The 24315-nt window shown below is 56.2% G+C and overlaps 6 protein-coding genes across 6 annotated transcripts in view; 4 read left to right on the top strand and 2 right to left on the bottom strand.

The window, feature by feature from the left end:
- Nucleotides 1-79: 79 nt before the first annotated feature.
- On the top strand, nt 80-3794 carry PTSG_02165 (cytosolic malate dehydrogenase). The gene is made up of 10 exons (XM_004996591.1): nt 80-228; nt 546-641; nt 813-909; nt 1067-1125; nt 1349-1570; nt 1889-2086; nt 2299-2412; nt 2593-2682; nt 2932-3012; nt 3428-3794. Exons 1-10 carry the CDS (start codon nt 217-219, stop codon nt 3464-3466), a joined length of 1008 nt encoding a protein of 335 aa, XP_004996648.1. The 5' UTR covers nt 80-216; the 3' UTR covers nt 3467-3794.
- A 516-nt stretch (nt 3795-4310) lies between these two features.
- PTSG_02164 (solute carrier organic anion transporter) lies at nt 4311-7234 on the bottom strand (the record flags this gene model as incomplete). The annotated part of the gene is made up of 1 exon (XM_004996590.1): nt 4311-7234. Exon 1 carries the CDS (start codon nt 7128-7130, stop codon nt 4311-4313), a length of 2820 nt encoding a protein of 939 aa, XP_004996647.1. The 5' UTR covers nt 7131-7234.
- A 676-nt stretch (nt 7235-7910) lies between these two features.
- Nucleotides 7911-10206, top strand: PTSG_02163 (uncharacterized protein; the record flags this gene model as incomplete). Its single annotated transcript, XM_004996589.1, has 5 exons — nt 7911-8285; nt 8689-8846; nt 8978-9062; nt 9268-9897; nt 10198-10206. The coding sequence occupies 5 exons, from the start codon at nt 7911-7913 to the stop codon at nt 10204-10206; spliced, it is 1257 nt and encodes a 418-aa protein (XP_004996646.1).
- A 253-nt stretch (nt 10207-10459) lies between these two features.
- PTSG_02162 (uncharacterized protein) lies at nt 10460-17078 on the top strand (the record flags this gene model as incomplete). The annotated part of the gene is made up of 18 exons (XM_004996588.1): nt 10460-10676; nt 10841-10927; nt 11241-11335; nt 11527-11665; nt 11917-12145; nt 12366-12439; nt 12723-12782; nt 13050-13177; nt 13638-13777; nt 13982-14061; nt 14261-14314; nt 14523-14616; nt 14872-15051; nt 15304-15388; nt 15560-15698; nt 15942-16158; nt 16384-16481; nt 16770-17078. The coding sequence occupies exons 1-18, from the start codon at nt 10488-10490 to the stop codon at nt 17076-17078; spliced, it is 2397 nt and encodes a 798-aa protein (XP_004996645.1). The 5' UTR covers nt 10460-10487.
- Nucleotides 17079-17321: 243 nt separating this feature from the next.
- Nucleotides 17322-21826, bottom strand: PTSG_02161 (uncharacterized protein). Its single transcript, XM_004996587.1, has 16 exons — nt 21640-21826; nt 21410-21490; nt 21078-21199; nt 20801-20888; nt 20652-20693; nt 20407-20475; nt 20060-20221; nt 19891-19941; nt 19701-19735; nt 19388-19505; nt 19062-19179; nt 18853-18944; nt 18677-18721; nt 18397-18478; nt 18117-18190; nt 17322-17982 (listed from the first exon to the last, which is right to left on the bottom strand). The coding sequence occupies exons 1-16, from the start codon at nt 21775-21777 to the stop codon at nt 17542-17544; spliced, it is 1758 nt and encodes a 585-aa protein (XP_004996644.1). The 5' UTR covers nt 21778-21826; the 3' UTR covers nt 17322-17541.
- A 689-nt stretch (nt 21827-22515) lies between these two features.
- Nucleotides 22516-24315, top strand: part of PTSG_02160 (uncharacterized protein) — a 2606-nt gene continuing 806 nt past the window's right edge. Inside the window, exons 1-2 of the mRNA XM_004996586.1 lie at nt 22516-23400; nt 23687-24265. Of these exons, the coding sequence (XP_004996643.1) occupies nt 22741-23400; nt 23687-24265 (1239 nt within the window). The 5' untranslated portion in view covers nt 22516-22740. The remainder of the gene's footprint in view (nt 23401-23686; nt 24266-24315) is intronic.

The raw sequence follows: 24315 nt of genomic DNA, 5'->3' as shown, positions 1-24315 counted from the left end.
ATGTGAGCGTGACGCAATGTCTGGGGCGAACGAAAAGCAAACGAAAGCAACAAGTGCAATCAGATCTTTGTTGTTGCTTCGTTGCCACTGTGCACACAAATCATTTTTCTTTCCGCACTGCTCAACCAACCGACCGACCACTCACTGACCGCGAGTGACCATCCATCCAGCCAATTCACAACCGTCTCGTTCTCTCCACCTCTTAGCACCAGCATCATGGCTCAGAAGGTGAGGGGAGGGGGGACTGCACAGGATGTCCTACGGGTGGATAGATGCATGATCTGTGTGGTTTTGGTGCGATCGTGGGCGCATGAGATGCGTGTGGGTGTGCAAGGCTGTGTGCGTCCGTGTGTTGTCTTGTCGGACATTCGTTGTCGTGGAGTTGTCTCACGTCATCTGCCATCCAGCACTGGTTCTCACACATGTGCACACCCTCTTGCTCACACATATTTACACACACACACACACACACACACACACACACACACACACACACACACACACACACACACACACACACACACGCGCACATATGACTTGTTCAGGAACCCATCAACGTGTGCGTGACCGGCGCCGCCGGCCAGATCGCCTACTCCCTTCTTCCCCTCATCTGCCGCGGCAACGTCTTTGGCGAGGACCAGGTGTGTGACATCATCTTCCACGCACCACCCATGAGCGTTTGCATGCACGCAATCATACACTTACACGCATCCCAACCTGCGCTTTGTGCTGAGCTCATGATCACCACCACCACCACCACCACCACCGTCATCATGATGACGATGAACCCTGCCACTGACAATGTGTGGCAGCCCGTGAACCTGCACCTGCTTGACATCACTCCCATGATGGGCACGGTCAACGGAGTCATCATGGAGCTCTCGGACTGCGCCTTTGAGCTCGTCAACAGTAAGTTCGCTCTTTGCTGCGCATGTTCACAACATTCTTTATTTTATTTTTTCGCTGCGACCTCTTGCTGCGGTGTCTTGCCCTCACACAGCCTCCGATTCCCCAACCCTTTGTTTCCCTCCTGTGCTTGTGCTGCTCTGGGGAATGTGCTGTGCAGAGATTGTTGCCACGGACGATCCCATGGTCGCCTTCAAGGACTGCGACGCAGCCATGCTGGTGCGAGCGTGTGTGTGGTATTTGCATGTGCGCGTAGCAATGTGTCACACTGTGTCTGCGTACATGCGTGCGTGCATGCAGACACACGAATGTGTTGCTGTGGTCCCTATGTTCACACACACACACACACACACACACACAAACCCCTCCCCTCACTCACACCTACCTGCTCACACGCGCACGCACACCAACGTCCCTTCGTGTGCACTCGCTGCCCAAGTAGGTTGGTGCAATGCCACGCCGCGAGGGTATGCTCCGCAAGGACCTGCTGGAGAAGAACGCCGGCATCTTCAAGGTGCAGGGCGCCGCGCTGGACAAGGTTGCCAAGAAGACTGTGCGTGTTGTCGTTGTCGGCAACCCGGCCAACACCAACGCCCTCGTCACCTCCGAGTTTGCTCCCAGCATCCCAAAGTCCCAGTTTACCGCACTCACCCACCTCGACCAGGTCGGTGCACCAGCCACAGCACAGACTGCACCTGCAAATCTGTTTCATTCATGCGTTACATTCCTGCACTTTGATCTCTGCCCTGTCACTCGAAAGCAACCATGAGCGTGCCATTGGTTTGTCCCCCTACCCCCGGCTCTTTCCCCCATCTTGTTCCCTCCCATCCTCCCGCTACACACATTGTCCTTGACCATCTTCTTCATTGCCACCACCGCCACTCCCCATTCACGTCACAACTCGCCACACCTCTCGACGCACACCAACCCACCCTCCTACACCCTCTCCTTCGACCCTCCCCACGTCCTCTCCTGCGTGTAGAGCCGCGCGCGTGCCATGGTTGCCGAGCGCGCCGGCGTCAACACGAGCCAGGTGAAGAACGTCATCATCTGGGGCAACCACTCCTCCACCCAGTACCCGGATGTCGAGCACGCCGTGATTGTGAGCGCTGACGGCGCGCGCACGTCTGTGAAGAAGGCCGTTGGCGACGAGGCATGGCTCCATGGTGACTTCATCAAGGTACTGGCTGCAGTGGCCGAATGACGAGTTGTCTGTGGTGTTGTAGTATGGGGTGGCATTTGCCTGTGGGTTTTGTTCGGCAGATTTCATTTGTTTGTCTTCCTCGTGCGTTGCGTTCCAACTGCACCCCTACACCGAGCTTTGCTTCTCGTGTCTCACCATCATCATCGTGTTACCCCATGTCACCACCACCACCACCGCTGCCACCACAGGCTGTGCAGACGCGTGGCGCTGCTGTGATCAAGGCGCGCAAGCTGTCCAGCGCCATGTCGGCCGCAAAGGCTGTGGCAGACCACATGCATGTCTGGTGGCACGGCACAAAGGAGGTGAGCACCGTGGTTTGCTCATCGCGTTCCGCACACATGGAGCTGTTGTCATGTTCTGTCCTGGCAGATACGGTCAACTGGTTTGACTTCCGCTTGCCCGTGTACATCCACAAGGCGTTGCAGGCCCACTCACTTGTACTTTGCTTCACACACGCACGATGGTGACGCGGTGGTGAGCAGGGCGAGTTCACGTCGATGGGTGTGATGACGGATGGCAGCAAGTACGGCATCAACGCAGGCATTGTCTTCTCCATGCCCGTCACCATCAAGGTATGGTGGTGTTCGCGCACTTGCACGTGTGTGTTATGCGTGCTATGTGCTGTGTGCTGTGTGCTGTGTGCTGTGTGCTGTGTGCTGCGTGATGTATTGCGTGCTGTGTGTGGATTGCACTGCGCGCTGTCTTCGCTGTGGAGCTGCGTGTCAAAGTTGCTTTGCTGCACTCACACGCGCTGCTATTGGTGCTTGCACGCGGGCATGTGCGTATGTGTGTACATGTGTGTGCGTGTGTCTGAATGACAGGACGGCGTCATCAGCGTTGTTGAGGGGCTGGAGATCAGCGATTTCTCGCGTGACAAGATGCGCGCAACCGAGCACGAACTGGTCCGTGTCGGCGGCATGTGATGGATGGAGTGGAGGCGGGAACTCTTGTGCACACGTTCCACTGGGTCCGCGTATTCACACCACTGCACACACACACACACACACATACGCACACACACACACACACACACATACGCACACACACACACACACACACACGCACACACACACACGCACGCACGCACACACACACACACGAACACACGCGCGCACATACACACACACGCACACACACACACACACACGAACACACGCACACACACGCACACGCAATCTCTCTGGCACTGTTCACTCATGCTCATCTACGAATGCTCATAACTTATACACTTACACATTCACGCACGCATTCCTGCACCCACTGTCTTGTACCACTGTTTCCTTTTTTTGTGCCTCTGTCCTCATCTCTTCCCGACAGCAACAAGAGCGGGAGACGGCACTCAAGATTGTGCAGTGACTCGCAAAGCTGCAGGCGCACCTGTGACGCGGAGCGCAAACACGCCGGCCTCACTATCCACCACCACCACTAGAACAACACCCGCCATCATTCTTTTTGTGGTCATCGCCTGGCGTGTATATGAACAAGCATGAATTGGCGCACTTGCCATTTCCTGGTTCATCCCCGCTGCCCCGCTGTTTGTTATCCTTGTTCACTGTGCTGCTTCAGCCACGCAGTCATCCACCACGACGACCTCACATGCCAGCTGGCTCTTTGTTGTCCCGCGAAATATTCCGAGCAACCAAGGGCCCCAAAGTAAAGTTACACATTCAACATTCAGCATCCAACCTTGAACATTCAACGTTCAGCAGTCAACTTCAACATTGTGTCACTGTTTACTCGTGCAGCGCCGTGAGCACGAAAGCTCTCAGTCTGCGCTATGAGACAACGTCAGCAGAACCTACAGGAAGCATATGGAAGTGGGGGGGGGGTGACCTCGTGGGAACAGAACCTAAGCGGATAAAAAATAATGAAGCGACAATGATGGTGCACAGAGAAAGAAGATGTCTACGACAAGGTTAGCAAGCCTGGTTGGTGTGCTACATGCAATACGAAGCACTGCAGGCGACCTGGCACATCAGCGTCGCGACAATGAACACGAGCTACCAAGGATAAGCTCGCCAGCAACACACAGACGGACACAGACACACACACAGACACAGACACAGACACACACCCATACACACACACGCACACCCATACACACAGACACACACCCATACACACACACGCACACACGCACACACACAGACACAGACACACACAGACACACACACACACACAAAGCAAGACATCCCTAAAGTCAGGCCACAGACTCGTCGCCTTGCTCTTGCAGCTCGTAAATCTGCTTCTTGTCAGATTGATAGGCAACGTCCCTGTGGCGCGGGAAGCGGTAGTATCCCCAGAAGTACGCAACCACCGACGCGCATTTCGCAATGAGGGTGGCCAGGCCAAGCGTCCGCGCCATTTGCGGGTTGTTGTACTGGAGACAGGAGCCGCGTGTGCCGTTGCAGCGCTCCTCCCACAGCAAACACGCGCGATCAAGAAGGGCGCCCGCAATGATGGGGCCGGGAACAGCGCCAAAGAGGCGCGAGAGGGCCTGCGACACGCCGAGCGCCATGCTGCGCTGCTCCTCGGCAACACAGCGCAGGTGCACCTGCGTGACGGGCACCGCTGCCATGAACAGGGTGACCATGGCTGCAAACAGGAGAACAAGGAAGACCGGAAGCGAGTTGCAGTTGCCGCTGCACCGCCCAACGTGCACCACCTCGCCATACGTGCCATTCCCACCACCACCAGCAACAGGCGTTGTCGCTGGCATTGCCGTTGTTGTTGTTGTCGTCGTTGTTGTCGTCGTGGTGTTGGCGGGTATGACGCAGGAGCAGTTGCCATACATGCCCTCAGCAGAGAGGTCCAGTGTGCAGCCTGCAGCGCAGGGTGTGAAGAAGGTGACACCCGTGGGGCGATGACACACCGCACGGAAGTCGCGCAGGGAGCAGTGGCAGTCTGGCGTGCACCCTTCCCACACGGGCCCAGTCACGTTGTCGCCCCAGCCGGGGACGATGTCGTGCGAGTCCTGCATGTAGTTGTAGGGGGTGTTGACGCCGGCAACATCAAGCGTCGCGCACGTCACGAGGAACATGCTGAGAAACAGCAGCGTCATCACAGCAAAGCACACAATGGCAAGGGCAGTCTGCTTTGCGGTGAGGTTGAGGCGCCGAACCAGCCACCCGCCCGCCATGGTGCCCGTGGTCACGCCCATGATGATGGCCACCCCCGTGTAGAAGCTTGCCTCAGAGGCAGACACGTGGAACTGCGTCTCCACAAACGCAGGCAGAAACGTGCCCACGCCGCCGACAATAAACCCGTCGAGCGTGTTCCCCACAGAGACGGCGGTGAAGGTCGGGTTGCTCAGGATGTCGCGCACGTCTGCCCCCGCGCCCGTGACCACCGCCCATATGCGACGGAGCGGAGAACGCATCTCGAGCGGCCGTGGCGCCGTGCCCTCAGACTCAGCCCCATATGCTGGCCTGATCGCTTGTGTATCCGCGCTGTGTTGGTTGTTGGCATCGTAGTCGCTGGCGTCGTGTGTCATGGATGGCAGCACGGCAGCAGGCGAAGTGGCGTGGTCGTGGGCAGCAGACGCCCGCGATACAGCGTCATCCACATCTGTCTCGCTCTCCGTGCCACCGACATCATACTGTCGCGGCGGAGAGAGCATGCGGGTGGTGCTGCGGGGGCTGATGCTGCCTGCATCGCTGCTCACGTCGTCGCTAAATGCGGTCTGGCTGTCTCCACGGAGTCGCAGGCTCCCGTGTGTCCGCTGTGCACGCCCGCGGATGGCGCTTATCTCGCTGCCGCCGTCCTCGCTGCCGCGGGCGCTGCCGGCGTCGGCATGGGCGGAGGCGCGCAGCCGCCTGATCCATGCCGTGCCGGGCAGCGCTTTCGGGAAGGAGAGGAGAAAGGGGACGGCTGTGGCAGTCATGCACCCAGCGACGATCATCCCCAGCCACCAGGCGCCAATCCACGTTGCAGACTCCTGATCCGTGCCCGTGGGTGGCGAGTGCAGGGTCACGTAGGTGGAGAGAAATGCGCCCCCGAGCAGGAAGCCGATGGCTGGCCCCACAGCCGTTGCGGTGTACATGGTGGCGACGTAGAGGGACGTCTTGCCCGGGTCGACGTTGTCGTCCATGAAGCTGACGCCGAGGTTGTAGATTGGCGACGCTCCAACCGCCATCAGCAGCTCGCCCAGCACAAACACGAGGAACAAGACCTTGCCCAGTGAGTAGTCGGCCTGCAGTGCTGTGCAGGCGTCCGGGCGCGGCGTGAACGAGCACAGGAGCTGGGAGACGCTTGACTGGTTTGCCGCTGCCTGCTGGTCCGCGACTGGCAGTGTTTGGGCTTCCGAGTCGGTGTCGCCTGGGTGGAACGTGGGCTTGTAGGAGATGCCCGGCACGGCCATGGTGAGGGCGCCAAGCGTGAAGATGATGGCGGCGTAACCGCACCAGCGCGGCTTGTGCGCGCGATGGCCGAGGTGGGTGATGAAGATGGCGGTGATGGCGATGGTGGCGTCGTAGAGCGATGGCAGGATGCCCACCTGCGCGTTTGTGTATCCGAGCTGGCGCGTGATGGACGTGATGCTGATGGGGAAGACGCCGCTGATGATCATGCTCTGGCCAAAAGCAAACATGGACAAGAACACCAGGTACCAGTGTGCCTTGAACAGCCAGCACGAGGGTGAGGCTGACGCGTCACTGTCGTCATCGCTGTCGTCATCGTCATGGCCGTGTTGAGCGCGTGTTGGAGGAGCGTGGTGTGGATACACCTGCTCGTTTGCTGAGGAGGATACAATCATGTTCCGTTTTGACGCTGTGGCAGCCGCGTGCGAGCTGTTGCCAGCGAGGCGATCCTTCCGCTCGTGCTCCTCTTCCTGATCGGCGTGGTATGCTGGGGGTGCGTCGTCTTCTGTTGCTGGGGTAAGAATCGCGGATGTGTTGGCGTCTGTATCCTCAAACGCCCATGCCTCACCGACGACTGCGGCGGTTGTGCTTGGTCTGTCATCCCCCGCGAGGTCCTCGTCCTCGTCCAACAGGAATGTCTTGTCAGAGTGGGAGGACATCATGTCCTGTGTGGTGGTGGAGGTGCTGTCTTGCTTGGGTTTGCTTTTGGGTTTGCTTGAGTTGCTGTGTGTGTTGTTGTGTGTGCTGTGTGTGTTGTTGTGTGTGCTGTGTGTGTGATGTGTGTTGTGTGTTGTGTGGTATGTGCTGTGTGTGTGTGTGTGATGTGTGATGTGTTGCCGTGGGTGTTGGCTCGATGCTGTGACTGCCGAGCTGCAGCAGAATGGTGTGTGAATGCCACCACAGCGATCAAAAACAAGCAACAACAACAAGAAGGGGTGTTTGTGGCGAAAACTGTTTGTGTGTGGGCAATCTCTCCAAACAATAAGCACAGCAAACACAGACAGGACACCGTCAAATGCTAGCAAGCAAGAAGCAAGAAGCGCTGAAGGAAGCGTGCATTCATACAACCGTTCACACGAAGCACATTCGCCGGTACATGCATTCATTCGTTCATGGTGGCTGCGATGGTTGCGGCGGTGAGGCATGGTGTTGGGAGTTGGGCGGTGTCGTTGCCGGTGGTGGTGTTGGTGATAGCGTCAATACCTTGTGGATGGAGTGGCATTGGGGTTGTCGCAACTGCAAATGTGCTCCAAAGAGAAAGCGTCGCACAACCGCAGCCGGACGAAGGGTTCGTTGACGTGCACCGTGTCTCATGCCCTGTTCCAACAAACGGCCACAGCGGTCACAGCAGCAGCAATTACGACGATGGGCCGGCAATGCCAATCATCATCACCGGGGTCAACTACCCGTTCCGGCACTTGCTGTCAAATTGGCTGGCATCCATGGTGAAGGCTGACCGTGCAGGCAAGTTCACCTGCAAGATCAACAGCACGCATTGGGCGCCCGAGGCATGCGATGACGGCAACAGCAAGGATACCGGCGGGGATGCACGCTGGGCTGAGTCATTTGGGCAGCAGGCACGAGATCAAGGCAGATGGGCGAGAGGCACAAAGAGTGACGGCGACGGCGCGGCGGCATCGAGGCAAGAGCTGGACTCTGCGAGTGCAGGCGCAAGTGCGAGCGCACACCCTCACCGGCACCCACATGCCCTGGCCCATGTTGTCGTGCTGTGCCTGGACGACGAGGTGTTGGACTGGTGTGTGGACCGAGGCCTTCGTTGCGTCCCCTTTAACCTCAACATGACAAAGCGCCGATATGTGAGTTCTGACACATCTTGTCAGTGAGAGAGATGGACAGATCGACAGATAGTGATAGGTCATGTGTATTTCTCCTGTGTGTGTGTATGTGTGTGTGTACGAGTGTTTGCATGTATGTAGGCGTTGGTATTCGGTGTTTCATCACAGTGTTGAGAGTGGCCTGTCTCTAGCTTTTCAACCTGCTTGAGTTTGTGGAGCATACGGGGTGCAATTCCTTCTTCACGGGGGTGCAATTGCTTCCTCACTTCTTGCGTGCTGCTTGCCTGTGTTTGCTTGGGTGGTGAATAGCGCTGCTTTGCCGTCTTCGCCACCGCTCTTGCACTCACGAAGGCTTGTGTTGACATTGCTGCTTGACATTGCTGCTTGACATTGCTGCTTGACATTGCTTGCATCTCCTTCCCAGCTGTGGCAAGCGCGGCTGTACTTGATCCGGGACTGCCTTGCGCAAGGGTACGACGTGCTCATGCATGATGCAGACGTGACCTGGTTCTCGAATCCGCTACCCGAGCTCATCACCACCGTCAAGACCCATTCGCTCGATCTCCTCGGACAGCGTGGCAGGTAGCAAGCAGAGCAAAGTGCATATGACCTGTGTGGTGTGTGGTGCGTGGTGTGGGATTGCATGCATGCTCGCACTTACACACGCATACACACACTCCCTCCCTCTATTTTTGTTGCCATGGTCTATGCAGCTATCCCAAGACCGTGTCCAACCGTTGGGGTGCCGTGCTATGTGGTGGACTCATCTATTATCGCGCAACCTCTGCAACGAGACTGGTATGTGTGTGTGTGTGTGTGTGCGTGCGTGTGAGTGTATACTTGTGCGTGCGTGAGTGTGTGAGTGTGTGCGCTTGCTTGTGTATGTGTGTGTGTGTGTGAGTGTGAGTGTGAGTGTGTGTGTGTGTGTGTTGTTGTTGTTGTTGTTGTTGTTCTTCCCTGCTTTCGTATTGACTTTCTCTCACACCTTCTTCACCGCCAACAGGTCATGGATGTTGCGATCGGGCTGCTGGAGTACCACTCACCGGACGACCAAGTGCTGATCAACATGGCCCTGGCCTTGCTTGCAGGCACGCGCATGCCGTCCTCGGTCACTTCAACCGGGAACAAGGTCCTCAGACGCCTGGGTGTCCGCCCGGCCGCACCCCTGCGAGGCAGGACGATGGGTGTTGAGCTGACCGGCGCTGTTGCCGCACGCGAGCAGAAGCGCTGTGCCCGCAAACTCTGCTACGACGCGTCGACCGACACCGCCATCCTGGTCGCGCGCACCCAGACCCCGAATGAAGAGGGCGGCGAGCATGCCGTGCGCGTTGGCCTGCTGGGCAACAGCCCGTACGCGCGCAAGTGCAGTGCAAACACGCCAGCTCGCGGCCGCCCCAACAGCAGCGGCGAGCATGAGAGGCAGCGGCTGGCCCATTGTCTGACACACAACAAGGGCACGGAGATGCAGGTGAAAGTGCAGGAGCTGCGGGGCTTTCACGTGTGGCTGGTGAAAGAGAGCCGAGACGCCACCTGCGTGAAGGAAGCAAAGGAGGCCGTGGCGGCAACCGCAGCGGCGACCGCAGCGAGTGCCCCCATGCACAGGAAACTACAACAACAGCAGCAACAAGATGAGGTGACGGTGGGGGCGCACAACAACAACAGCAGCAGCAACAGCAGCAGTAACAGCAGCAGCAACAGCAACAGCAACAGCAACAGCAACAGCAACAGCAACAGCAACAGCAACAGCAACAGCAACAGCAACAGCAACAGCAACAGCAAGGACCTCGCCAGTCTCTGGCTTGCTTGCATGCTTTCATGACCTCAGGCAGGCCCCTCCGGCAGATGCGTGTGTGCACTGTGAGTGTGTGTGTGTGTGCACTCTGTATCCTCGGCGTACAGTGGTATGTTTCTCTTTTTCTGACGCGTCGATTAGCTGGAATAAGGAGACGTGGTTGTTGTTGGATTGGCTCTGCTCAGTGGGATCGTCCGACGGTAAGCAACAAGAGGAGACAGCCTAACAGCCTGAGAGCTTGTCAACTAAAGCTCTGCTGAAACGATTAAAGGACAGGTCTTGGTGTGCAAGTTCAGCCAGAAGAGAGAGAGAGAGTGAGTGAGAGAAGAAGAAGCAAGCGGAGTGGGAAGGGAGGAAGAAAGCTCGGTCGGTCGGTCGGCAGCTAGCCAACCACAAATTTTCATGCTGTCGCTGACCGCTGTTGTGGCCACATGCTGCCTCGTGCTTGCCTCCTCAGCCACTGCCATCGCGCTGCCTCCTGTTACATCAAGCCGCCATCGCTGCTGCTGCTGCCGTCGTTGTGGACGCCACTGAGAAGCATCAGGAGTGAGACAAGCACGCAAGAGCACAAGGACTCTTCAACAAACAACAGAATGCCTCGCAACTTCAAGAAGGGCAAGGTAAGAAGGGCAAGGAGGAAACACGTGGGATGCGCATGGTCCTTGACATAGGCAGGCGTGCATGCACGCGACTGGCGATCCCACTTGCAGCACATGCAGCACCTGCCCCATACTCATGATCTGTGTGCTGCCACTTGCTGTGTGCATCATATTGATCTTCTAAGGGCCGCAAGGCTGGCTGGGATCGCAGGCCAAAGACGGATTACAAGGACGTCCAGAAGGATAACGATCGCTTCGAGACCTACTACCGGGTACAGGGACTCTGTGTGTATGTGTGTGTATGTGTGTGTATGCGTGTGTATGTGTGTGTATGTGTGTATGTGTGTGTATGTGTTTGTATGTGTGTGTATGTGTGTATGTGTGTATGTGTGTGAATGCGTGCGTTCGTATGCCCTTGCCCTTGTGCCCGTGCACTGGTGTTTGCGCTTGTTCTTCCTCGTGTATGTCGGCTGCGTTCTCCCCTTCCTCCCTCTCCACTTTGTCCTCACATGGCACGACCCACGCACGCGCCTCTTCTCCGCCCTCTAAACCCAACTCGCGCCTTCATTCTTGTGATGGACTTAGGTGCAGAAGATTGTCCCAGATGAGGAGTGGTCAGACTTTATGACGGCACTGCGATCGCCGCTGCCCACCACCTTCCGCATCACAGGCACACGAGAGTACGTGGCATGTCGCGTACACCTGCGTCCGCGCAACTCCCTCCTCACGCTGCTGCCTCCGTTCGTCTCTCATATCGCCATATCTACATCGTCCAAGTCTGCGCACACTATCTATTCACACCCACCCTTGCCCCCCCCTATCCTCCCCTCTCCCCCGCGTCACACCACCCGCGTCACACCGTGGGCACCAGGTCTGCGGTGGAGGTGCGCCGCCAGTTTGAGGACCACTACTTCAGCCACCTCAACACCGTCACCTTCAGCAATGGCGAGAGCGTGGAGCCGCCAAAGCCCATCCGCTGGTACCCGGAGCGCCTCGCATGGCACCTGCAGGTACAGACTTGCGCATGGCATGTGCTGGGCGGCGCGGGCAAGTGTTTCTTCGCGTTGTGTGCTGTGATGTGATGTTGCATATACTATTGCGCTGCTGCTCTTGTTTCCACGTTGCGCGTTGTGTTTGGTGCATTGTGTTTGGGGTTGAGACGCGTGAGCAGTTCTTGCAATCTGTGCTGTGCTGTGCATTTCACCATCACGATCCCCCCTGTCTCATATCCACCCTGCCCCGCGCTGTCACCACCGCACAGGCGCCGCGCCAGTTTATCCGCAAGAGCAAAGAGCTGAAGAAGTTCCACACGTTTCTTGTGCAGCAGAACGAGCAAGGCAACATCAGCCGGCAAGAGGCCGTGAGCATGATCCCGCCGTTTCTGCTGGACGTCAAGCCGCACCATAAGGTGCTGGACATGTGTGCGGCGCCAGGATCAAAGACTGCGCAGCTCATCGAGATGATCCACGCAGAGGGGAACAGCATGCCAGGTACACACACCCATGCACATGCTTCCGTGTTGCTTTGCATATTCTATTGTGTTTGCATATGCCCTGATGTCGCGTTGTTCACACAGCACACCCCATTCTCTCTCTCTCTCCTAACTGTGCATATGCCTTGTCTTGATAACGTGTAATCAATCAATTCACTCACTGCATCCTATGTTATTTTCATCTGTATCTCCATACCCATCCGCCACCGTGACACCAGAGGGCCTCGTCGTTGCCAACGACGCCGACAACAAGCGCTGCTACATGCTCGTCCACCAGACCAAGCGCCTTCAGGTCCGCCCGTCTGTGTGTGTATGTGTGCGTGCGTGCGTGTGCGTGTGCAAGTGTGTTTGCAAGTGCGTGCGTGTGCGTGTGCAAGTGTGTTTGCAAGTGTGTGCGTGTGCGTGTGCGTGTGCGTGTGCGTGTGTGTGTGTGTGTGTGTGTGTGTGTGTGTGTGTGTGTGTGTGTGTGTGTGTGTGCGTGTGTGTGTGCGTTGCGGTGACATTCCTTTGGTGTGGCACAGCTTTCGCAAACGACTCAACGTGCCGGCCCTGCTTGTTTGCGGCTCAAACGACAGAGCCCCTGCTTCATGATCACCAACCACGACGCCAGCATCTTCCCGTCTCTCTACACCACAGTATGTTGCCGATGCAGTGCCGACACGCGTGTATGCGTGTGTCTGTTTGTCTGTTTGTGTGTGCGTGTGTGTGCGTGCGTGCGTGCGTGCGTGTGTGCGTGCGTGTGTGTTACTTTATATGTGTGTGTATGTTGTGAATGTGGACGTGTGTTTGGTTTGCATTTCGATGTGAAACCAATACCACGCGCGTTGTATCGTGACGGTGCTCGCTGTGCCCACTCATCGCCATCCCCAACGCCATCGCGCATGCCACCACCTCGACTGTAGGCTGCGGACGGGACGAAGCAGCGGCTGTACTTTGATCGGGTGCTGGCGGATGTGCCCTGCTCTGGCGACGGCACCCTGAGGAAGAACGTCACCATCTGGCGCTCATGGAACCCCATGAACGCAATCGGGTGCGCAGCCTTGCTCCCGTACTCTGCTGCACACGTGCCGGTGTGCGTGTATGCTTGCATTGTAATGTGTTGTTGTTGTTGTTGTTTAAGTTGTTGTTGTTTAAGTTGTTGTTGTTTAAGTTGTTGTTGTTTAAGTTGTTGTTGTTTAAGTTGTTGTTGTTGTTGTTGTTGTTGTTGTTGTTGTTGTTGTTGTTGTTTGTGTGTGTGTGTTTGTTTGTTTGTTTGTGTGTGTTTGTTTGTTTGTTTGTGTTTGTTTGTTTGTTTGTGTTTGTTTGTGTTTGTGTGTATGTGTGTATGTGTGTTTGTTTGTTTGTTTCTTTGTGTGTGTGTGTGTGCCTCTTGTGCATGCGCGCACGCGAATTAGTGTGCATACGCGGGTGTTGGTTCTGTCAACTTGACCACCAGCCTCAACTCACCGAGCCACACCACCACCACCACCACTACGCCATCCTCGCGGCAGGCTGCACCCGCTGCAGTCGCGTATCCTCGAGCGCGGCCTGCAGCTGCTTGCTGTCGACGGGCTCATTGTGTACAGCACGTGCTCCCTCAACCCGATCGAGAATGAAGCCGTCGTCGCACACATGCTGCGCAAGCACAAGGGTGAGCAGACACTACGCACACACACACACACATATATACACATGTGCCAATTAACACAGAGGTGTACCGGTAGTCCATGTATGAAGCTTGTGCGTCCGGCGCACATTCGCCCTGCACCCACATGTATTCGCGAAACCAGGGATACTGACGCACCGCCGTCAACATCACATTCATTGCTATGACCACCATGCCCACCACCATCAGGGTCGGTTGAACTTGTGGACGTGAGCTCGCAGCTGCCGCGCCTCCGACGCAGCCCCGGCCTCAAGACCTGGACCATCATGGTGCGCCGCCTTTTCCTTCACATATGACCTGCCTGCGCACATGATGACGATCACCACCACCGTCTGCTCTCACGACACATCGACACGTGCAATCCTTTGATATGGCTTTGCGCATCGTACTCGATGACATGTTGTGCAATAACCTCCCACCCACCCCAAACACATTGCTTTACCACCACCACATATGTCAATGCCACAGGACCGCAGCCAGAACGTGTACGCGTCGCCAGAGGACTGCAAGGACAACTCCAAGGTGACACAGGGACACGATGCAACCAATTGTCCAACCAGCCAAGCATGCGCGAGAATCTGTGCATGCTCTTGAACGTCCAATCCTCTCCTCATTCCCTGTGATATGATGCTCCCCCTTCTCGCTCTCACTCACACTCTCTTTGACTGCGCACATCCCATGCGATCACCTGCACCAATTACCGCCGTTTCCTGTCTGTGTTGCGTCTCAGATCCACACGACCATGTTCCCGCCAAGCAAGGACGAGCTGGAGTGGATGCGGCTTGAGCGCTGCTGCCGTCTTCTCCCCCACCACCAGGACACAGGTCAGGTGACCACAGCGAAGGCATGGTGGCGCTGGCGGTGGTGCTTGTCGCAGTGATGGCTGTCTGCTGCATGCTTCATGTTCTCGGCTTGCTTCTGCAGTGCTTTTCAGCCTCCCACACTCAGTCATAAACACAAACACACACACACACACACACACACACACACACACACACACACACACACACACACACACACACACACACACACACACACACACACACACACACACACACACGCACGTACATGTCTTGCAGGTGGGTTCTTCGTTGCTGTGCTCCGCAAGACAGCGCCACTGTCTCAGCGCGAATCGAAGGACATTGCGCAGTCTGCAGAAGCAGCCAGTACGACCACTACCACTGCCAACGCAAGCGCTGCTGACGCCGGCGACGCTGATGGCGACGAGACCGTTATTCGCCCATCGGATCCCGTGCAGAGTACGTATTTTGGGAGAGGATGAGTCGGCTGCTTGCGCTGTTGTCACATCACTCTCGCGTTGTGTTTGTTTGGGTCCTTAAATGTGCCTTCCTCTCTATTTCTCCCCTACCACGCACATACACACCCACACTCATACAAGCCCACACTCATACAAACCACCACCACCACCACCACCACGCACATACACACACTCACACTCATACACACACACACACACACACACGCAACACCACAATGCAACATGTGTGCAGGGTCTGGCCAGCGGCTGTTCAACGAGGACCCGTATGTGTTTCTCGTGGACGAGCCGGAGAAGAAGAACATTCTCGACGGAATCCTGTGCGTGATTTCATCACTGCAGTTTCTGTGCTGTCATGTGTGTGATCGCGTACGTGGGCGTGCGAACGGGTGCCGGTCAGCCAGCCGCCCTTGAAACAAAGTGTCGTTTTCATTTTTCTGCTCACCAACAACCCAACACCCCCCCCCCTGATGTCTTTGCACAAACACCAGCGACTTCTACGGCTTTGGCCCAAATTTCCCAAAAGAGCTGATGCTGACGCGCAGTCATGGCGGGAAGAAACGCAACGTGTACATTGTCTCTCCGCTCATCAAGAGCATCGTCGCAAACAACATCGACGACGGCCTGCGCGTGCGTTGTCTTGTCTTCATGCTGCAATAACACGTTGCGCATGGTTTGTGCTTGTAGACATGTGTGAGAGAGTGTTTCTGTGCTGTATGGTCTGCATGTGTATGTGTATGTGCGTGTGTTTGTGCTGCTGTTTGAACCGTAATGCGAGAGGACACACATCCACATCCACACACACACACACACACACACACACACACACACACACATTGCCTGCGCTGCTTTGCTTCACGTTGTCCAATTCAGGTCACCAACACGGGTGTGCGCGTGTTCACGCGTTCGGACTCGAAGCAAGAGGGCTTGGTGTTCCGCATGTGCCAAGAAGGCATCGACGTGACCATGCCGTTTATGCAGAAGCGTGTTGTGCACGCCACGGCGGAGGATGTGCTTGCCATCTTGCACGAGGACACGCCATTCATCGACACGCTCTCTTCCGCTACAGAGAAGGCTTTCAACGAACTCAGTACGTCTCCTGCGCTGCGTGATGACCAGCACAGTACGGAGGGTTGCAGCAATGACACAGAGCAAGGAACCGAGGGTACACACACATACACACACACACACACACACACAGAGGCTGACACACAGACAGACACACAGACAGACGGACACAGACACGTACGCGCACACGCGCGCTGCTGCTCTCCCATGTTCTCACTGCTTGTACTGTGCTGTTCTGTGTGATTAGGCGAGGGTGCGTGTGCGATTGTGGTGGAGAAGGGCTCGCCCTCCGTTGAGAAGACTGAGGACGGCCGCGGATTCCGCCCCCTTCCATGCACCGTCCGCGTACGTCTGCACTCACTCTGCTTGTTGCGTTGTCTGCTTGTTGCGTATTGTATTGAGCGAAACTGTTGCACGTGATCACGATCGCACTTCAGCAACAAGTTTCGCGTGGCGCCTATGTTGTCCATGTCACCACCTCTCATGTCTGACCTCAGTTTTCTCTTTCTCTCTCAACTCTCACGCACACACGCACACACACACACACGCACACACACACACACACACACACACACACACACACACACACGCACACACACACACACACACACTCGTCCTCTCTTCCCTATGCAGATGGTTGGCTGGCGTGGGCGCAAGACAATCCGCTGTCTCGTTGGAAAGCACGAGCGCCTGCACTACAAACTGCTTGTCGGCGCCCCGCCCGTCCTCGCTGAGGCCGACGGCAAGAAGCGCTACGACAACAAGGGCAGCAGCAGCAGCAGCAGCAGCAGCAGCAGTGCAAAGCGCGCCGCAGAGCCAGAGCAGCAGCAGCAGGAGACGGGGGGTGACGACGGCGAGGAGCAACCCCGCAAGCGCGCACGCGCTGGGGACGATGAGGGCCCATCTGTGTGGACGACAATCAAGTCCTGGTTTGGTTTCTGAGACGGCAGTTCCATTGGCTGTCATCACGTGGCGCCTTCGTACCGCAAGCAACGTGCTCATCTCTGATGCCACGACAATGTGGCCTTGTCTTGTCTTCTGCCTCAGACGTAGTGTTGCTGTTCATGCCGTTGTTGTTGCTTGCTGTTGACCTGCTCTCTGTTTGCTTGGGTTGTGTGAGGGATTGTGCGTAACCAATGGCTTGCTTGTTCTTGCTCTCTCTCTTTTTTTTCTTTCTTCTTTTTCTTCTTTGTGCTTTCTCGCTGTCTCGACTGTGTATGGAGGGAGGTGTTGTAGTGTGGGTGCAGTGAAATGAATATCTGGTACAACAGCAACAAAAGTCTAAGTCAAAGCTCCTGCTCATGTACACGCATTCAAACAGACTCAGCAGAACCAACAAGCCACGTGGGATCCACCACCACCACGACCACCACGACCACCACTACCACCACCACCGCCGTCGCCGTCATGATAGCAGCTCGTGCATGAGAGCATCGATTTCCGCCTCCAAATCGCTGTTCAGCGTTGACTGCTGCGCACACGAATGGCCACCTTCACGAACATCATCACCACCACCACCACCGGTGTCTTCGTCGTCGCCCACACAAGCTGTCCGCTGCTGCATCTTTGGTCGCTGCACGTCATCAGGACCGCGGCATTCTCGTTGACTCCATTGCTGGCTCTCCTCCTGCTGCTGCTGCTGCTGCTGCTGCCACGGGTCGTGAGCTACTGCTGTTGCGCGTCCGCGCACACGTGCGCTGAGCATGTTCCTCTCCTGCGTGACCTGCTGCAGTGCATCTGTCAGCTGCGCAATGCGGCCCTCAAGCGACGCCATCTGCTGCTCGTGCTGCTCGTGCCGCTGCGCCTTGTCGTGCGCTAGCCTCCGCTCAAGCTGCTTGATCGTGACCTGCGCATGCAGCCCGGAGCAAGAAAAGCGACGGAGACCAAAAAGGGGGCGTGTCAAAACAGGGACACGTGAACACATGGACGACAGCATTGGCACAGCACGGGCATGACATCATGATCTGCTCGAGTGCGCACCGCCGTTGCTGCTGCGTCTTGCTCAAGTGCCGCAATCGTGGACATGAGTTCCTCTTCTCGCCGCTTGTGGGCCCCTGCAAACAGATATAGACAGACACAGACACAGACACAGACATGAACACAAGCACACACACACACACACACACACACACACACACACACACACACACACACACACACACAAACACACAGAGGGTTAGCTGTGTGTCGAGAAGTTGGTGTGTGGGTCATACAATCGGCGTGTACATGTCAGCAGCGGGGTGCAGTGTGGACTGCCCACCTGACATCTGTTGCATGGCCATTTCGTGCTCGTGCTGCTTCTCCTCAACGCTGCGCCTTGACTCGCGCTGGCTCGCTTCCACCTGCCATGTGGGCGAGTGTCCATCCATGATGTGACGTGAGAAGCACCACCACCACCACCACCACCACCACCACCACCACCACCATCATCGTCATCATCAGCACCATCATCATCAGCACACACATGGAGAGATATGCAGAGAAAGTGAAAGGGCCGGGAAAGAGAAGAGGACAGCACAAGAGATGCGATGCTGTTTTACCTCGCGTTGTTTCTGTTCGCACTGAAGTCGAGCATCTTTGATTTCCTGTGAACACACGCGCACACACATGTGAGCCAGCAAAACAAAAAACGGGAGATTCCTGGTGCACATTCACGCATTCCCACGCATTCCAACATTCGCTCAGGTACACTGACAGCCATGTACTGACGACGCACCGCGGCGAGGCGCTGTATCTGCGTTTGCATGGACTGCGCGGACGCGTTTGCTTCGGCCAGCTGTTGCTCCAGCGCTGTCGTCCGCTCGTCGCCTGCACAAACACATGCGCACACGGAAGCAGGTGAGGTACATGGTAGCGGGTGGCAGAGAGAACGAACCACACGTTGCAACAGCCCTCACACGCACAAACACATGCGAGCGTACGTACACGCTTGCTTGAACTGCATCACGCGTTGGTCAAAGGAGTGTGCGAGAGATTCGTTTTCGCGCCTGAGGGCATCACGCTCGGCCGTCACCCGCTCAACCTCCGCCTCCAATCGCCCAACCTGATGATGATGATGATGATGATGATGATGATGATGATGATGATGATGATGATGATGATGTTGTTGTTGTTGTTGTTGTTGTTGTTGTTGTTGTTGTTGTTGTTGTTGTTGTTGTTGAGAGTGCTTGCTTTCAAGCGAGAGCCAGAACAATCAACAACAGTGCGTTACGTCGTCAGAAACACGCGAGCACTCAGAAACCAAGCCATACCCAGTCCATATCTGCCGGTGCGCGATGTGGAAGCGATGCGTTCGGCTCCTCATCGACGGATTCCGTCTGCGCGCATTCAGCCGCCGCTTCGTCACAGCGCTCATGCGTCTTGGCACCCCTGTGTCCACACGGGCGTTGGTGGTGGTGGTGGTGGTGGTGGTGGTGGTGTTGTTGTTGTTGTTGTTGTTGTTGTTGTGATGTGAGATGAGAAGAGCGTTGAATGATTGTGGTGGAAGAACACATACGCTTCCACAGATTGACAGGCAAGCGATGTTTTGTGCCGGTGATGTGGTGGATGTTCTATGACACGTACGGGTGGCCGCGTTTGGACTTGAGAAAGTGCGAAATCTGTGAACATCATTTGCATTGCGGTGAGCGACACGGTTGTCGTGGTGTTCACCCTCGCAAACACAGACACACACACACAGACACACACAGAGACACAGAGACACACGCACACAGACACAGACACAGAGACACACACAAGTGATGCACAAGCGTACTGTGGCGACGCGGCCTTCCGCAAACTTGAGGCGATAGGAGAGCAATCCAAGCTACAAGCACACAAACACATGTTTACATCAATTCACATACGAGCGCTTGGCGGAAGCGAAGGTGGGCGACTCTAGAGTGATCAAGAGCAAGTGATCATACGTGTGTGCGCCCGCATACCTTGTCAAGGGCCTTGTGTGTCTGCTCAAGTTTTGCCATCATGTCTTTGGTGACACGTTTTGCTGCGCGTGCGATTGTGTTCGCCCGTTCCTTACACTCGTGCATGTTCTCCTCCGCTGCTGCCGCTTTCGCCGTCGCTGCGTCGGTGTCGTGTTGCAGGTCCTGGCATTGCACATGCAACGATGATAGTGGTGGTGATGAGTGGTGATGGTGCTGAGCGGTGATCAATGTGTGCGTGCAGCGGTGCCGTGGCAGACATGGACGGCACTTGCATTTACACATGCGCTCAATGATTGTCAGGCGGGCATACAGCGAGAGAGAGGGCTGCGCGTGCGCGAGAAACACACCTGTAGCTGCTGCTGCAACCGCACCACATCCGCGTCCTTTGCTTCCAGCTGTAACTCCGCCAACTTGCGCTGTGGATGAACAGCAGCAGCAGTTGCAGTGGGAGGCATGTAGAGGTATATGTTTGGCCGTGAGCAGATGTGTGTGTGTGTGCGTGTGTGTTGCGGAGGGGCATCTACGAATGTGCATGTGCGTGCACGATAACGAGGAGCAAGATTGCGAATGAAGGCACCAGCAATCACTCCACCTTGTGCTGTTCCTGATCCAAGAGTTTCTTGATCGAGCAGATCTGGTGCGACCAATCAAGCAGTGAGAAATGGGAGATTGCACAGACATGTGCGCACACGGAATCACAGATACAGATACAGACAGACACCCACACATGCATACACACACCTCTGCGTGGCGCTCACGTCGCTGGTCTTCAAGCCGGAGGGTCATTGAGTTTGCATGCAGCATGTGCCGCAGTACCTCATCCCGCCATCTGTCACCAAACACGACACACACACACAGACACACAGACACAGACACAGACACACACAGACACAGACACAGACACACACACACACACAATACCCCAAAATCATAGACGGGTATCATGTGTGAGCATGTGCTGATAAAGCGATGACACGTCACCTGCACATGCAGTTCTTCTGTTGTAGCGTTGACGCACCTCTGCAGGACCCGCTGGGCAGCGCTGCCTGGATGCGTTTCGTTGTCACCATCTCCATCGTCATCGTCATTGTCGTCGCGGTCCTGGCTGCTTGCATCCACGCCTCTGGCCAGCTCAGCTTCCTGTTGTCGGCGATAGCAAGCGAGTGCAACCAAACACGGATACTGTTAGCGAGGCGTGATTCGCCTGCGTTATGACAGCAGTCACGTATGAATTACATCTCGAGAGGCTGCTTGCCCGCTCAGCAAAAAAGCAGGCGGGCAAGGATCAGGCGGTTGATACCACCAACACATTAACACCAAGCACAAGCGCATTAGTCTAGGGGCACGCACTTGCAGCTGCAGGATGGCCTCCAGGGCGCCGAGCTTGCGCTTGAGCTGCACGTTCTCCTGCTGTGTGTGCGCCAGTTCCCGCTGTGTCAAGGGTGTTTGCGATGCGAAAAGCAGATGAGAAACATGCCTTGCTCAGTCAGAGCAACTCACACACACACGTGAAGGTGACGCTGAACAGTGAAAGTGAAGCGACGTGTCAAGCGAAAGTGCACACTGCAAACACGGCTGACCTCTGTGGTGGCTGTGGTCTTGGCGGACGTGTTGGGAGTGCTGCAAGGAGGCCCGTATGGGTGGAACCCACGATAGTACATTTGGAGCTCTCGCAACTGCCGCTGGGTCTCTACAAGGCGCAACTGCAGCATAGCCATTGCTTCAGCATCTTCTCCGCGTTGTTGTTGTTGTTGTTGTTGTTGTTGTTGTCTCAGTTGTTGTTGTTGTTGTTGTTGTTGTTGTTGTTGTTGTTGTCTCAGTTGTTGTTGTTGTCTCAGTTGTTGTTGTTGTCTCAGTTGTTGTTGTTGTTGTTGTGGGTAAGAGTGACGGTGGGTGTTGGCTGTGTCGAGCGGGCTGGTATCCCATTTGTCTGGCTCATTTCCCGTTGTGCCTTGTGCACGTATCCCCCTTTCTCCTGCTGTTGCGAGCAGCAGTCCTCGTCCACTCGCTCTTCCAGTTCCACCACTACCATCATCACCACGACGAGGCCCCCCACCATCACTGTCTTCTTGTGTTTCTTGTTGTTGTTGTTCGTGCTCCTGGACAGGGCTCATTGGTGTCCTGGCAGTTGTACGCGATGCTGCCGCCATCATGGTCCGCAGGATGTCCTCCGGTCGCAGGTAGTCCAACACCTCTTCTTCATCCTCGTGTGGCTGTAGATGGTGGTGCTTCCCGTGCTGCCCACGCTCATCGCTTCCACCCCCGTCTCCTCCGTCTCCTCCTTCGCCCCCACCCTCATCACCACAATAGCGTTCGCCCTCCCCGCCGTGTGCCCACCGCCACCCATCATCGCCACTGCTGCTGTTCATCGCCGTCCTTCGTCTTCCCTGCTTGCCGTTATCCACCTGAAATGTGCTGAGTCAGCAGAAATTCCCACACAAACAAAGGCAAACAGCACCAGCCACAGCAACAACACAAACAAACACAAACACAGCCACGATGAGTGAGAGATGAGATGAGACAATGCTCGCTCGCCCCCATGCGACATTTTCATTTTCATTGGACACTCAGAGGCCTTGCGACGTGTAAGCCAAATCCGCACCACCACCACCACCACTAACAACAACAACAACAACGCAAAGCAAAGCTAGCCTTCACAAAGCGCATCTCCACAGCTCGCCATGTCTCCTTCTCCGATCCCTGGCCCACGCGTGTCAGCGTCACAGCAAGCGCAGCAGCATCGCCAACGCAACGGGAGCACCAGCGCCTCCAATGTGCGATGCAATGCACTGCGCACGTCCTCGCGTTGCAACAGTCTGTCCAACAGCTTGTCCAGCAGCCTGTCCAGCAGTTTGGCCAGCCTGACCTGGCTCACCAACCCGCTCACCTGTCGCCAGAGCCCATCCGGCACGAAATACCAGGCACCCCAGATCACCTATGCCTCACACGACGCCCAAGCAAACTACTACAACAGCAGCGACTACTATTGCAGGAGCAGCCGAAAGCAGCGCACCGGATGCGCCAAAACAAAGGCGACGAGTGCCCGTGGCGGTCATGGCCATGGTCGTGACGACGAAGACGACGACGATGACGATGACTATGACGACGTGTTTGGCCCAGAGTTCAAGCAGGAGAAGGAAAACTCGCGCTCTGGCACACCAGAGGACATTCTTTCCTTTGACTGGGCCAGCAACCCACACAAGAAGCCGCCATTCGCCTATGCCACGCTCATCTTCATGGCACTGCGTGAGAGCGACAAGGACAAGCTCTCGCTAGCCGAGATTTACGACTACATCCTCGACAACTTTGCCTACTACCGCCACGCTCGTTGCGGCTGGAAGGTGTGTGTATGTGATATGCGTGCGTTGTTGTTGTTGTTGTTGTTGTTGTTGTTGTTGTTGTTGTTGTTGTTGTTGTTGTTGTTGTTGTTGTTGTGTGTGATTTCTCCGTGTGTGTTGCTTCTTGTGTATTGCACACACACACAGACACACACACAGACACACACACACACACACACGCACACGCACTGTGAGCACTCCCATGATGTCATGTGTCAAGCCACCCTTTGCTTGCTCGCCTCCGCCCTACCACACACAACCTCACACACTATCGCTGTTTGCACACCAGAACTCCATCCGCCACAACCTGAGCCAGGAGAAGTGCTTCCTCAAGGTTGACCGCGATGGCACGGAGCGCGGCAAGGGCGGATACTGGATGCTGCGCCCAGACTTTGTTGACTTTGAGCAGATGAAGACGCGGCGCCGCCGTAAGTTCAAGCGGCGGCGGTCGGTGCCGGAGCCGACGACAGACGCAGAGTCTGCAGCACATGCGAGCGACAGCGATGGCGGGCACAGCACCGCCAGCAGCAACAGCCCATATGCGAGGGAGAAGAGCACGCCCTCGCACTCGCGGCGCAGCAGCAAGGCGAAAGGCAGAGGAAAGGGAAAGGGGGCAAAAGGAAAGAAGGCACAAGCTGCTGCTGCCACTGCTGTTGCAGCATCCCGAAGAAAGAGTGGAAGCAGGAGCAGCAAACACCAGCAGCATCAACAGCAGCAGCAGCTGGAGCACAGGACGGTGTCTGCAACGCTTTCGTCGCCCTCCTCATCGTTCACATCAGCGGGGTCGCCACATCACGTGACCTCGGCTGCACCGCCGCACCCGCCACGCCGCAACGCTCCATACCCCATGAAGCCAGCTGCGCAAAAGGTTTGTTGCCGCGTTGGATTGTGTGTTGTGTTGTGTGTTGTGTTGTGTGT

The sequence above is a fragment of the Salpingoeca rosetta genome (assembly GCF_000188695.1).
Source record: "Salpingoeca rosetta unplaced genomic scaffold supercont1.5, whole genome shotgun sequence".
Classification (NCBI taxonomy): domain Eukaryota; class Choanoflagellata; order Craspedida; family Salpingoecidae; genus Salpingoeca; species Salpingoeca rosetta.
The sequence above is the reverse complement of the archived record's forward strand: the minus strand, read 5'-3'. Positions and strand labels throughout refer to the sequence as shown.

Coding starts and splice junctions, on each gene's coding strand:
- PTSG_02165 (XM_004996591.1), top strand. Junction 1,126..1,348: donor ACTGCGACGCAGCCATGCTG/GTGCGAGCGTGT, acceptor CTGCCCAAGTAG/GTTGGTGCAATGCCACGCCG. Junction 2,413..2,592: donor GGTGGCACGGCACAAAGGAG/GTGAGCACCGTG, acceptor GGTGGTGAGCAG/GGCGAGTTCACGTCGATGGG.
- PTSG_02161 (XM_004996587.1), bottom strand. CDS start 21,777: ATGGCTATGCTGCAGTTGCGCCTTGTAGAGACCCAGCGGCAGTTGCGA. Junction 19,180..19,387: donor CACCGGCAGATATGGACTGG/GTATGGCTTGGT, acceptor CATCATCATCAG/GTTGGGCGATTGGAGGCGGA. Junction 18,945..19,061: donor GATGCAGTTCAAGCAAGCGT/GTACGTACGCTC, acceptor GTGTTTGTGCAG/GCGACGAGCGGACGACAGCG.